Source organism: Zalophus californianus, chromosome 7 (genome assembly GCF_009762305.2).
Source record: "Zalophus californianus isolate mZalCal1 chromosome 7, mZalCal1.pri.v2, whole genome shotgun sequence".
NCBI lineage: Eukaryota > Metazoa > Chordata > Mammalia > Carnivora > Otariidae > Zalophus > Zalophus californianus.
In genome coordinates, this window is record NC_045601.1 from 69,948,804 (window position 1) to 69,963,534 (window position 14,731).

Below are 14,731 nucleotides of genomic sequence, written 5' to 3' on the forward strand. Positions count from 1 at the left end.
AAATTGTCCCTTAACTTAAAGCTTTCTGTAAGTTAAAATCTTTGCCCGTACCATCTGTTTTCCTCCTGGAAAGGCCCTTGACTGATGCAGTCATATCAAGTTATGCTTCCTCCCCTTGGAAAATCTGAAGACCCTTCCAATTAGAAGCAGTCACCTCCTAGGTGTCTACATCCACCTTCAACACAACTACTACAAAATCCAGGACAGGGGTCACGGTTTGCTAGACTGAGAGGTCCTCCAGGGCAGGAACACTGTTCTGAGCATAGGTGGACACCCCCCCATCCCATACTTAGTCCAGCCCCTGGCATATAGTAGGTGCTCAATAAATGTTTCCGACAGAGGCAGCACCCTTGGGCCCCAAGAGCCTCCAGTCTCAGCTCCCTGCCTCCTCCCCCACACCACCTGCTGCGCTGCGGGCACCTGTAGGATCTGGATCACCATGCTGGCCAGCTGGTGTATTTCCTATTGTGCTTGACAGAAGGAAGTTCATCCACGTGATTTTTGCAGTATCCAGAAACGGTGGGTATAGCATGTCCTGCAGTAAAAAGCTTGTGGAGAAATGCAGGTTTTAGTTTCACCCACACATTGTTGCTATTCCCATGTGAGAGTTGCCCCCCTCACCCCCCAAAGCTTGAAACATTTTATTTTGAGATGGGGGATTACAGTCTGAAACAATGAGACAGAAGTAGGTGGTCATGAATAGCCTCTGAGTATGTTGTACACCTGCGACCTTTCCCAAAACGCTGAAGAGGAATTATTATTCCATCTAGGCAGCCATGAGGCATGTTATGTTTTTAAGAAATATTTGCATCTGGGTAGGCCTGATTTTTTAATATTCTTAGTGGAAAGCGCTTTGAACCATAAATGCACACTGAAAGGCAATTGCTATGGAGACTGAGCCTCTGCAGTGCATTTCTCCGAGTTTTCTTCTCGGGGAGATTCAGTATCCATACTGTGTCCTAGGCACACTGCTCTGGGTGGAGGCCCGGGCGCAGCAGTGTTGGGGCGCGGGGGGGTGGCAGTCCACTTGGGACTGGAATCCTCCCCAGGACTGAAAGCTAGAGGCGGCAACCCAAGGTAGGGTGTGTGTGTTGGAGGTGGGTGCGGGATATGTTCTCAGGTTGTGCAGGCCCCCAGCTCGCCAGCCTGTGCGGATACCACGTGCATGAGGCGCGCGTGGGGGCCCCTAGCGCGCAGCCGCGGTGGGTGACTGCGCAGCGTCCCAGGGTACGGGGCGTGTGCCACTGTGAGCTTCTGGTTAGGTGGAGGGCTCCGCGCCGCCCTGCCCCCGCCTCCCCCCCAGTGTGTGCGCGCGGCCTCGGCCCAGCGCCCCGCCGAGTGGGGCTGGAGCCCGGGAAAGCGCGCGCGCACGCCTGTGTGTGTGTGTGTGTGTGTGTGTGTGTGTGTGTGTGTGAGACAGTGTGTGTCAGGTGACTTGGGTCACGCAGTCTCTCTCTCCCTCCTCGGGGAGGAACTGCCGCGCTCCGGCTGACTCCTCCGCCGGCAGGCGGGCGGGGCGGGGAAGGGGGCTCCGGGCGCGGTGGGAACCGCGAGACCCAGACCTGGACGCCGACAGCCGCGGGGGGCGCGCGGCCCAGCCTCCGCGGGCTCCCGCCAACCTCCAGACAAAACCCCAATTCAGAAATAGGTTGCGAGCGGCAGGGGAGAAGGTTTGGCCCCCACCAGGGACCCCCGCCGCCCCCAGGACGGCCGGCCGTGGGAGCGATGAGCCAGGTGCTGGGGAAGCCGCAGCCGGAGGACGAGGACGACGACGAGGAGGATGAGCTGGTGGGGCTAGCGGACTACGGGGACGGGCCCGACTCCTCGGACGCCGACCCGGACAGCGGGGCGGAGGAGGGAGGTGAGCGCGGGGTCCCCCGCCCGGCCCCACGCCCCGCGCGTCCTCAGCCCGCACCCCGTCCCTTCCCTCTGTGTCTTCCCGCCCCCCGCCCGACCAGGCGCGCAGGCCACCGACTTGGAGGGGATCCAGGAGAGCGGAGTTGAGGGGTGGGGGTTGGGGAGGGGCGCCCGAGGAGCGACGGGCTGCAAAATGGGGGATCCCGGGCGCAGGCGGCGGAGGGGCGACCCGGATCCGTGGAGAGAGCAGAGAGGAAGCGTAAGGGCAAGGAGGAACGTACCCTCTCTGGCCCCTTCCAGGGCTAGTACCTCCCCCGCCCCTCACCCGGAGCTCTCCACAGGGTTTGGGGGTTGGGAATAGGAGGGGACCGCCCGGCGCGCCCTGGGACCTCTCCTTGAATGCTGCTGTCGAAGCCTGGTCAGATGTCGTGGCTAAAAAAGGCAGCCGGCGGCAGCGTGACTGGCAGGGTCGTCGGCAGCTGCGGGTGTCAGTCTTACCCCGTGTCGCCGCGGGAGGGGTCCTTGGGCTGCCCCGGTCTGCGGCGTCTGGGGCCCCCGTGGAGCCGCGGGGGGGTGCGCACAAGTGATGTGGGAGTCACCGAGTGGCCGCGGGTTTCCCGGGATCCAGGGGCAAATACAGTTGTTAGGACACCTTATCTCTGTTCAGTGTCACCACCTGGGCATGGCAGTGCTTGCCCTGGAGTGAGTGCGGGGCGGGGGGAATACATTGCCACTCAGAAGCAAACTCTCTTTCCTGTTTAAGAAGTGGGATTTAGCAATTGTTCAGCCTGGTGTGTGTGTTTGGGGGGGGGGGGGTTCCTGCATTGAATTCTTAAGGCCTAAGGAAGTTGAGAGATTTTTAGGATTCCAGAAAGGTTCTTTTTTTGTTTGCCCCCGAAGTAAGGGAGAAAAGTCCTCTATTGTAAGGTCACTTGAAAAGGTCAATAGAATGAGGCTGTTAAACATAATATCTAGATGAAGCTGTAGGCTTCCTAGAGAAGGAACGAACTTCTAAAAATTTCACTTTGAAGAAATTGTAGTATTGAAAATTCACTGAACTTATTTTAAAATTCCTATTCAAGGTCTTTCTGCGGAGGACAATTTCCATTATTTTATGTACGGCAGGTGCTACTTTCAATTAATCAGAAAGGGAAGAAAGTTTTTTTTAAAGAGGGAAGAAAGTTAAGTAAACCTTGAGCCTGATAGATGAGAAAGAAGCTTTCTGAGTCACACTTTTTCATAGTGTCCTGTGTCCAGAGAGGATTTGTGCTAATTCCCCATTTGCTTAAATTGGTGTGTGCACCTGTGTGCTTCTCTCTTCTGCACTCCCCGTAATTGGTCCCACAGTTGAGCACGTGGCCACGTTTTTGTAGATAAAGGCTTTCAACCCTTTTGTTGGAGTCTCTAGGGCTACCTTTGGTAATTAAATTGTTCAGTCGCTTTGTTGTTATTCAAATTGCTTTCGTTAGCTCCTTCTAGATTCTTAGAAGACTCCAGAGATTCAGAATGGGGATGTCTTTGGAAGATATTCGAAATAGTAGACACACAATAGGGCACATGTGTGATACTCTTTTTAAAAAAGAAAAGAGACTATATCTGGGAAGAAAAGCCCTGTAATTCGATATTGTTCTGGGGACCTGAGACATTCCATGGAAAGTAAAGGACCTGCTTATTTATTCTGCAGTTCTTTAAGGGGGCACTTTTATTAAAATTTGATTTGAGGACTTGAAATTGAAATGAAAGTAAAGCTTTGCCTGAGGGGTGGGATTTCCTGAACAAAGGGCTTCCCCAGAGCCTGGTCTTGAATGCTCCCCACTGCTCCTAACCTAAAGGCAAAATCTGTAACTCTGTTAACTGATGCTTTTCATTACTTCAGTAATAAAATCATCCCTCGTGAGTTCTTTGGATCAACCTGGAATCTTGCTATAAAAGCATTAAGTATATTTATGTGGTAAGAGGAGTGACAAATGATTATTTGCTCCTGCAAACATTACTGAGGCTGGGTCTCTATCCCCCTGGGCCTGCCGTAGGTAGGTGGTCTGTTCTCAGAAGATTTCTTCTATTATATCAGGTTCCTGTTCTTTCCACATATCCCTGGCTTTGATTTTGGGGTTTAGGCCTGAATGCAGAATCTCTTATCAGAATATTCACTTTCTAGAGTGGGAGAGAGGCTCCTCAGTCAGCAGTTCTAGCAACAGCTGTCCCTTACAATGTCATGCCAACTGATAGGATCCTGGGAAGTTGAGATGAGGGTGGAGGACAGGAGTTGTGACTTTTGTTCCTGGGACCTCAAGTGCCACCAAAGGGTCATCTCAATTTCTAATGGGCCCCGGGCACATGTTGCATTAGAATCCTGTGTTTATTTTGGTAAAATTTACATCTACCTACTCTCAAATGTAAGACAAGGAATGTGGAGGGAAAGGGACTTTTTTACTCTGAGGAAAGATGGATATGGTACATTTTGAACCATGAACAAAGCATTTCTCTAATGAACTGCCTTCCCCTTTTACCTTCCTAATGGACTTAATTTAATGCCTTTGCTTAGTGGGGATCCGGGGCTTTTTCCAGGAGGTTCAGAAATCTACCCTGGCCGGTGGGATGCAGGACTGACTAGCATCACCAGATAAATTGCAAAGCAGTTTATCAGGAACTGTGCAAAAAGAAGGTAGATTGAAAGTCGATAGTGTGAATTCCATTTCCCTTAGTCTTAGAAGGAACCTCTGATCTTATTTTTAAACTGAGGGCCTTGTAAGTTTTACTACAATGTGCAAAATTTGAAAACTTAGTGCAGCTAAGGTGAAACTTAAATTGCACTTCCCTGGCTTGCACTCCAAATTTTATTCATGAATAGCTGGAGTGTTCTCGGGCACTTTAGTTCTGTTAAGGACAGATTTGGACACCTCTCAACCCCCCTTTGAAGGTAGTTAATCAGAGATAAGGTGAGTCTCACCTTCAACCTCCTCACTCCAGATAAAACTCCAGAGTGGAGGCAATAAATAAGCCATTAAAAACAATTGCAGCAAATATAATTGTTTTTAGACACATGGGGTTTGAATCTTTAGTAAATTACTGTGCTTTAAAACTGCAATAACAAGGAAAGCAATTAAAAGTCACATGAGGCGCCTGGGTGGCTCAGTCAGTTAAGTATCTACCTTTGGCTCGGGTCATGATCTCTGAGTCCTGGGATCGAGTCCTGCGGGCTCCCTGCTCAGCGGTGAGTCCTCTTCTCCCTCTGTCCCTCCCCCCACTCATGCACTCTCTCTCAAATCAGTAAAATCTTTAAAAAAAAATCATATTTAATCAGAAAGTGAAATTGTTTTTTCCCCAAGTCCCTCCCAGTTTTTAGGGGAAATTTGGCTAAGACAGCTGCTCATGCAGAGTCCAGCTAAGGTGCGGTCTTGTTTCCATAGCAACCTGTGAACTCTCCTAGGGTCTGAGGAAGTGACAGTTTAGGTGGTTACTGGAGGCACGAAAAATCGACGGTCTGCAGATGATACTTCCCTGATGGGTGTAAATGCAGTGAAACCACTGGTTTGCATCTATTAATCATGAGTGTCAGCTTTTTTTTTTTTCTTAAAGTAATTTAAAAAACTAGTGAATTTATCCTCTCATTGTTCTTTGAGAGTAAGTAGAGATAGATAATTGTTCTTCTGATAGTGACACTGTGGCTCAGAGGTGCTAGGACTTTTCTGCAGCCACAACATGAGCTAGACCTGAGCAAGGTTTAGGAGAAGGTCAAGTTCATGGATACGTAAATCTCTTTCCTTTTAATTCCACCTTGTCCAAAAAGAGTTGGGTTAGCTACAGCCCTGGCTATGCCTAATCTCTCGGGTTTTCCTCTGGCCCTGGAAATACAGAGATACAGAAGAGTTGGAATAGATGAAATACAGAATAGTTAAAAATGATGTGACCAAAGTCACACCTTAGGCACAATACTTGTTTAAATACATATGGCACAGGCGTGCGTGAGTGAGGGGGAGGGACAAAGGGAGAGTGAGAGAGAGTCTTAAGCAGACTCTACACGGAACCACACACAGGGCCTGATTTCATGACCCTGAGATCACAACCTGAGCTGAAACGAGGGGTCGGACACAACCAGCTGTACCACCCAAGCTCCCCGAGTGCTTCTTTTTATATTAGATGTTTTGTAAACATGTTTCAGTGATTCAGCGTATCATAGAATCTTGATTCTATACTTCTATCAGAAATCTCTCCCATTTTCGTATCAGAACAGACATAGGGTAGTCTGATGGGGAAAAAAGCAGAAACTAAGTTCTAGAGTTCTGGATAAGGGATGTAGTTCTGAGTTTGCAAGATCATCTTTGTCAGTCCCCAGCTGACTGTGTGTCTGTCTGTTTACCCTCTGCTTCAATCCGTCCCCTGACCCCATAGCTGTTGTTGGTGACACAATTTCACTTCATACCTCAGCCACCTCTTTCCTGTTCATTTTGTCACTTTCTTCTCTACCTCCTTTATTCATCCTTACCTTTTTTTTTAACCTTTTCTGTTCTTCCTCTTCCGTGAAAGCTTTCAAGCTGTCTTGTAACAGTGGCTTTTCCCTGCTTCTGCTGTGACACTCAAGAAAAATGGGTTTTTCACTCCTGTCCTGAATCGTGTAGGATGCTGTCAACTTTCTCCTCTTGAGGACCTTTGGGGGAGACTCCAGCTTGGTTTCTCAGTGCATAAGGTAGAGGATCACAGAAAACCAACTTGGATCACTCTCAGAGTGTTAAAAAAAAGAAAAAGAAAAGTTCACAAGAGCACTTTTCTCCTTCTTGCAGGAGCATTAGTAAATCAGAACACGTTAGAAATGTTACTGAACATGTATGTTAAGGAAATATTTCATATATGGAATTTTTTAGTGACCCACCAGTGTGATGTCAAAGGGTTTCATAGGGAAAGGTTTGGTCCTTCACATATAAATAAAATCACCTTCAAAAACTTTCATGCCTTTGAAAATATATGTTCTGTTTGCATTTAATTCTCCTTACTAAGTAGTTGATCAAATGGACAATGAATCTTTATGATGTTTGCATATTCTTTTATTAATGGTATTAACATTCACATATTTAATTCCCAGTTAGGATGGAATTTCTCCCTGAGCTCCTGGGTCTTTTTTTTTTTTTTTAATTAAGCTCTTCACCCAGTGTGGGACTTGAACTCCTGACCTTGAGATCAAGAGTGGCATGGTTCACCAACTGAGCCAGCCAGGCAACCCTGAGCTCCTGGGTCGTGAATGTATAAGTGGTACCATTGATCAGAAATGTAAAGGATCACAGATAATGTAAATAGAAACAAACCAGAGACCTCTTCCTAAAAGCATGAGTAAATAGAAACTTAAGCCTTTGATGACCCTACAGAATACTAATAGCTAAGAAATTCTAATTTTCCTTTAAGGTTATGTGAGCTTCTCACTGCAGCCACATTCCACAAGAGGCCCTCTGTTACCTAGGCTTGGGCTGGGGTTAAAAAAAGAAAGAAGGGGGGTGCACATGTATACACAGACTGTTAGATAAGGACTCATGGGCCAGGGGACATGTATGGGGTCACACAGCTGGTACACGGCAGAGCTGGGACTTGAACCCCAGCTTGTCACTATCCAAGTACTGTTTAAATCATTCCACTTGGCATCACTTTGCCACCACGTTTTCTTAATTTTTCATTAAATCTCTGTTTCATTTTCCCATTTTGGACCCGCTCAAAGGTGTTACCTCTTGGAGAACATTCCTTAATTAGAATAGTTCTCAAATGTATAATATTTCAGCATTTATGAAGTGTGTTTCCTATGATGTCTCATTCTCTGAGAGACTGCATGAGCTTAGGAAGGGAAGGCCAACCCTGTTAGAACTGTGTCAGGCCTTCAGTTCCCATTTTCCTGAATTCTGGTTCCTTCTTTGTTGTAAACATTCCCAACCCGCAGATCAGCCAGGTGTGGCCCCTAGGCAGCCACTACTCAAGGCCCTGATGCATCTTTCCCTTCCTTGTGTATTTACAAGGCCTATTGGTTTTTGACAGGGATCTGCCAGTTACTGATGAAGTAATTAGTCTGCAGGTCCAGTTACATGGCCCCTCCCCATAATGCTTTTCCTTGGATGATTGAGTTTCCCTGGGATTTCCAGCAGTCTAGTTACAAAGCCAGGCTGTTTGGAAAATTGGGGTGCTGACAGGACCCTGTGCAAAATAGGTAAGGTATGTTCAGTGTCCCTGACCGCAGTAGATAAACTGCCTAGTCATAAAGCTCATACTCTTGATACTCAAGTGCTGATCTGGGCCAATGTCAGATAGGAAGTTTCTTTTTAAAGCTTCAGTTAATTTAGCTTCAAATTCTGCTTAGTCACTTTCATTCAGTTATCCCAGCCAACAAGCATCTGTTGAGTGTTTATTGTAGTAAGCACTGAAGGCCTCAGTTTTTACATCTGTAAAGGATAAAGTTTATTCACTTGAGGATTAGAGGTGACCCTCTGTGCTATGCAGGTGGTCAGTAAATGAGAACTGCTGGGTGATAAGAGGTTGGAGCAGGTTGGTTTGAACTGTTTCGCGGTGGCCAAGGCTAAAATCTCTCAAAAATTCCCTCACCCTCCGGCAACAAGATTAGGGGAAAAACCAGCAGTTGAGGCATGGACGGCCCCAGTGACCTACATTCCCACTTCAAACCTGTCTGTGACCTCATGTTACTGTTCTTCCCAGGCCCCGGATTCTTTTCCCACCTGAGTTGCAGGCGGACAGGCACCCCAGACTCCACAACTTCAAATACCCGTTGAGCCTCTTTCCCTTTACCATCTTTGTGAATGGGCCCTTGTTAGCTTGGTCTGCCAGGTTGGGAACTTGGGGCTTCTTTCTCTCTTGTCATCTGTGTCCAGGGGATCACTGAACACTATTGAGTCAATTTGAACTTGTCACAAAATCTGTTCCTTCTGACCATTTCCATGGTCTATTCCTTAGTTCCTTCATTTCTCATTTGTGTTCTAGAATATAACCTAACTGCTGTCAGGGGAGGAAAAACTTTTCCTCTATTCTCTTAGGTTCTGAATTGGGAGCCTGCAAATTAAACTGACAAAAGATGGATTAACAAGAGAAAACCAAATTTAATTACGTACTAATGCATGAGAGTTCACAAAAAGTGCAACTTAGGTGTTTAGAGGAGCGCCTAGCTGGCTCAGTCAGAAGAGCATGCGACTCTTGATCTCATGTTGGGAGTAGAGATTAGTTAAATAAATAAATAAACTTTAAAAAAAGGTGTTTAGAATTCTGGCTTTATTACTATCTTTTTTTTTTTTAAGATTTTATTTATTTATTTGACAGAGAGCGACACAGCGAGAGCGGGAACACAAGCAGGGGGAGCGGGAGAGGGAGAAGCAGGCTTCCCGCGGAGCGGGGAGCCGGAGGCGGGGCTCGATCCCAGAATCCTGGGATCATGACTTAAGCCGAAGGCAGACGCTTTTTATTTATTTATTTATTTTTTTAAAGATTTTATTTATTTATTTGACAGAGAGAGACACAGCGAGGGCGGGAACACAAGCAGGGGGAGCGGGAGAGGGAGAAGCAGGCTTCCCGCGGATTGGGGAGCCGGAGGCGGGGCTCGATTCCAGGACCCCGGGACCACGACCTGAGCCGAAGGCAGACGCTTAACGACTGCGCCCCCCAGGCGCTTAACGACTGCGCCCCCCAGGCGCCCCAGGGCTTTATTACTATCTTAATAAAGATGGGATGGGGAGGGGTGGAGGGGCAGTTCTGGGAGAATGAGTGACTTCTTGGAAGGGAGTTGGGGAAAGGGCATTTATGGAAAAACAAGTGACTTTTTGGAAAGATAAATGGACCCACAGGAGAAGAGGTGAGCGCGTCTGTTTGGGGCGGTGCCAACTTCTCTTCTGTCTCGGTCTCAGTCTTCGCCAAGAGAAGATTAGAGTTGCTTCCAGGAAGATTTATGGCAATAGAGTTCTTTTGGGAGGCTCTGCTTGAGGCAAAGAAGGATTTCAGGGACTTCAGTATCTTTAGCTCAGTATAATTTTTATGGCACAGTGGCTTATTCTAGACCCCTTCACTGTCTCCCCACTGACACCCTCTAGGGGGTCTGTTTCTGGAGTGAACTTCTTGAAGTATAAATCTGATCATGTTAGTCTCCCCTTGAAATCCTTAGTGATTTCCTCATGGCTTACAAAGTAAAATCCAGACCTCCCAGCATCTCATTCATGAGGTAGCAGAGTCTAGCAGTGGTTGACAAAATATGTTTGACCGTGGTCCACAATAAAAAATGTGTTTATACTGTGAACCAGCACCACATATGCGTAAGTAGACTTGAAAGAGTTTCGTTAGCGGTATGTATTCTTATTATGCATAATGTACTCTGGTATTTCCCAGTCTCTTCTTTTTTCTTTGTTGCAGTTTTTGTTTGCTGGGGAGGTAACAGGCTTCTCTATCAACTCACCTATTCAAAGATACTTATTGGACTCATGCCACATGCTTTGTAATTTGCCTGTGTATATGTGGGACAGACAATAAACAAGTAAACAGACAAGAAGACAAATGTATAAAATAGGTAATTTTGTATAGTGATAAGTACTATTTTTTTAAGATTTATTTATTTATTTGAGAGAGAGAGAGAGTGAGTGGAAGGAGGAGCAGAGAGAGAGAATCTCAAGCTCACTCCCCTCTCAGCGAGGAGCCCAGATGTTGTGCTCCATTTGAAGACCCTGAGATCATGACCTAAGCCAAAATCAAGAGTTGGTGGCTTAACCAACTGAGCCACCCAAGCCCCTGCCCTTTAGTGATAAGTACTATTAAGACACAGGGTTGGGGCGCCTGGGTGGCTCAGTCGTTAAGCGTCTGCCTTCGGCTCAGGTCATGATCCCAGGGTCCTGGGATCGAGCCCCACATCGGGCTCCCTGCTCGGCTGGAGGCCTGCTTCTCCCTCTCCCACTCCCCCTGCTCGTGTTTCCTCTCTGTCTCTCTGTCAAATAAATAAATAAAATCTTTAAAAAAAAAAAAAAAAAGACACAGGGTTATCAGGAAGTCATGGGGTCTGCTTCAGCTGAGAGGAGGTAAATTGCTGCTGGGAAGAAAGCTAAGGGAAGCCAGGTGGAGGGAGAAGCGTGTCCAGACCCCGGGGTGAGGAACCTGAAGGTCAGTGTGGTTACAGGATAGGGAACTAGTGGGGAAGATGAACCCGGCACGGGATAAGAGGGTAGCCCATGTAGGGCCTTTGCAGAAAGAAGGTGTTTGGATTTTATTCGAAATGCTGTGGGAAAGAATTCACTGGACAGTGTGCAGCCTTTTCTTGCCTTTAAACTACATTCCTTAAACTCCAGGAAAGCCAGAATCTCTTCCTGGCATGACCTTTCCCTCATTCATCTCTTTCATGCCTCCCTTTCTTTAAGACACGGATATTTCTCCAGGGAGTCCTCTGAGCCCATAACACCTCGGTAACAGTGCACTGTAATTGTCAGTTTTTCTTGTCTGTTTTTTCCTCTAATCACTAAGGAATGAATCTTTCCTTTGTGTCTGCAGCCCCTGGCTCAGCCCAGTTTAACACTTGGCAGAAGATCAGGGAACCTTTATGAAACTGAACAAACTGCCCTCTGGTAAATTTCACCTCTCCGGGGCAACTTCCTCCACACCTGCTGACACTTTTAAAGTGCCCTCCCTGGGATTCCATCTCCAGTCCCAAATCCTGTGTTTCCTTTTTGATCTTTTTTAAAAAAAGTATTAGCCCTTATATTGCAGCTCTCCTTCTCCATTCTCTTCCTTTCACCTTTCTCAGGATGTTCTTGAGCGAGCGGTGATGCACAGGGAAAGTTTAGTGGAGAAAGCCAGCTGTCCAGGAGGCCAGGTGAAGCATTTCCTGATGGGTGCTCCCTGCTATCATTCCCAGACTGGGTGAGAGCCTCTGGGAAACCCCATAGAGTTTCAGAAGCAGAGATACTTAAGGGGAGGTGGGAAAGGATTAGAGAGATTTTTTTTTTAAATATACATGATCTGTATCAGGCCCTAGAGGCCCATCATGCTTGAGAGCAATGGCAAATCAATTTTTCCTTTCCTTTATTTATTTTCTAAAGTAATCTCTACACCCAATGTGGGGCTCAAACTCATGACCCCAAGATCAAGAGTCATACTCTACTGACTGAGCCAACCAGGGCCCCCAAAGGAAGGATTTTTGTCAGCAGTCCTCTTTGATATAAGAAACCTCTCCTGGTCAATAGCAGTGGTCAACAAAGTGTTTTTGACTGTGGTTCACATGACAAATACATTTATATTGTGAACCAGCACCACATTTGTCTAAATCTAAAAGAGTTTCGCTAGTGGTATGTACTCTTATGCATGATGTACTCTGGTATTTCCTAGTCTCTTCTGTTTTCTTTGTTGCAGTTTTTGTTGAATGCCATCTGATTGTTGCTAAAGCTCTAGGTGAGGACTCCACCACATACTAGCCCTGTGACCTTGGGCATGTTCCTTCCCCCAGATTGCTCAGGTGCAAAACAGACTTGTACCTCCTCACTGCCAGGGGAATGGGGGGTGTGGGGGAGGAGGGGGTAAAAGTTTGCAGAAATGTCTAGCAAGGTATCTGGCATGTGTCCCTACCAGCTAAATGTAAAATGCATCTGCATGGGTCTGACGGGTCTCCACAGAGTTGGTGGTACCCTTGCCGATCTGGCCCACCATTTCCCAGCAGTTTATCATTGGTGGCCTGTGTTTGAATTTGGCAGGGAGAAGGAAGTACTTCCAACTGTGTGTATGTGCTGTACTGGCATGTGCATCTCGCTTCCCAGCCAGTCTGTGTATATAAACTTGCACATATGCTATCTCCTCTCTACACAGTCACCTTTCCTCACCTTCCACTCTCCCAGGAGGAGGAGGAGGTCCATCCTCCAATTCATCCAGCATGGATGGCCATGCCACATAGACACTTGCAGACCCTGATGAAAATAAGTTAAAATCTACACTGATATCCAGTAGTATAAATTGGGAAGAAATAAAAACATGTATAAACACTTAAATATTTCTGTGCTTGTTCATAATTTAATGTGGACTTTTGCTTTCTTTGATTGGATTGAGTGTTGCAGAGCAGAAACAGAATGCATAGAATTTTGAGTGGGTCAGCCCTCAGTTTGAATGTTACTTGATCTTGCCAAGCCTGAAATTTCTTTACCTGTGAAATAGAGATAATACTATGTATTCCTGAAAGAGTTGAATGGGATGAAGTGTGGAGAGTGCCTAGTACAGTACTTGGCATGTGGAAAGTACCTTCATATGTGGTTGCTGAGTTTTCATTGCACCCATATTTTCCTATTCTACGAAAGGCATGGTGTCTTTGCCTAGCTTTGGGCTCTGCTCTTCTTAGAGAGCCTCCCTCCCCCACCCCCATCAACCCCATCCAAATCCTGCACTGCTTTGTCTGCATTCATAACCCTTGTAATGCACTGAGTTCCTTCCCACTGCCCATGGGCATTTCTCCCCTACTCTTTGCATTGATCTAACACTAGTTTGTGAGGCAATAATAATAATAGAACAACTATAACTCTTGAGGTTTCCATTTTTGTCCTTGAGAATACATTTAAAAAAATTTTTTGTCAGGTATTCTTTTTTACTTTTATTTTTTTATTTTTATTTATTTTTTAGAGATTATTTATTTATTTATTTGAAAGAGAGAGAGAGAGACACAGCGAGAGAGGGAACACAAGCAGGGGGAGTGGGAGAGGGAGAAGCAGGCTTCCCACTGGGCAGGGAGCCCGATGCGGGGCTCGATCCCAGGACCCCGGGATCATGACCTGAGTCGAAGGCAGATGCTTTAACGACTGAGCCACCCAGGCGCCCCTATTTTTATTATTATTCACTTCAAAATTTTTGTTTAAAGATTTTATTTATTTATTTGACAGAGGGAGAGAAAGAGAGGGAGAGAGCACAAGCGGGGAGCGGCAGGCAGAGGGAGAGGGAGAGGGAGAAGCAGACTCTCTGCTGAGCAAGGAGCACGGCATGGAGCTCAATCCCAGGATCCTGAGATCACGACCTGAGCAGAAGGCAGACACTTAACAGACTGAGCCACCCAGGTGCCCCGAGAATACATTTTTTAAAAGAGCTGTATTGAGGGGGTGCCTGGGTGGCTCAGTCAGTTAAGCCACCAACTCTTGGTTTTGGCTCAGGTCATGATCTCAGGGTCCTGGAATCAAGCCCTGTGTCAGACTCCACGCTCAGTGGGGTCCGCTTGAGGATTTCTCTCCCTCACCCTTTGCCCCTCCCCCCATTTCCGTGCTCTGTCTAAATAAATAAATAAATAAATCTTAAAAAAAAAAAGCTGTACTGAGGTACAATTGACGTAAAATTAAGTACATCTGTTTGATAAGTTTTGACATATGTGTACACGTTGGAAACCATCACCGTAACTAAGAACGTATCCATCACCCCCTAAAGGTTTTCTTATACCCCTTCAAGGTTGCTCCCTCTGACCCCTTCTCACTACCTCTAACATTTCCCAGGCAATCATTGATCTGCTATTTGTCACTATAGATGAGTTTACAGTTTTTGGAACTTTATGTAAATAGAATCACAGAGTATGTCTTTTTCAATTAGCTTCTTTCACTCAGCATAATCATTTCGATATTCATCCATGTTGTATATGTCAACAGTTTATTTCTTTTTATTGCTGAGACGCACCACAATTTGTTTATCCATTCACCTGCTGATGGACATTTGGGTTGTTAACAGTCTTTGACTACTAAAAATAAAATTGCTTCGAGCCTTTGTGTGCAAGTATGGACATACACTCTCATTTCTTTTATGTAAATATATAGCTGTGGAATGGCTGGGATAATATAATACATGTTTAACTTCTTTAGAAACCACGAAACTGTTTTCCAAAATGGTTGTACCATTTTCCCTTTCC

The 14,731-nt window shown here is 46.3% G+C and overlaps 1 protein-coding gene across 2 annotated transcripts in view; it reads left to right on the forward strand.

The window, feature by feature from the left end:
* Window positions 1-1,318: 1,318 nt before the first annotated feature.
* Window positions 1,319-14,731, forward strand: part of RRAGD (Ras related GTP binding D) — a 39,679-nt gene continuing 26,266 nt past the window's right edge. The window contains exon 1 of one of the 2 annotated variants that reach the window (XM_027603475.2): window positions 1,319-1,861. In XM_027603475.2, the coding sequence (XP_027459276.1) occupies window positions 1,726-1,861 (136 nt within the window). In that variant the 5' untranslated portion in view covers window positions 1,319-1,725. The remainder of the gene's footprint in view (window positions 1,862-14,731) is intronic. The other variant, XM_027603474.2, reaches the window with a different exon arrangement.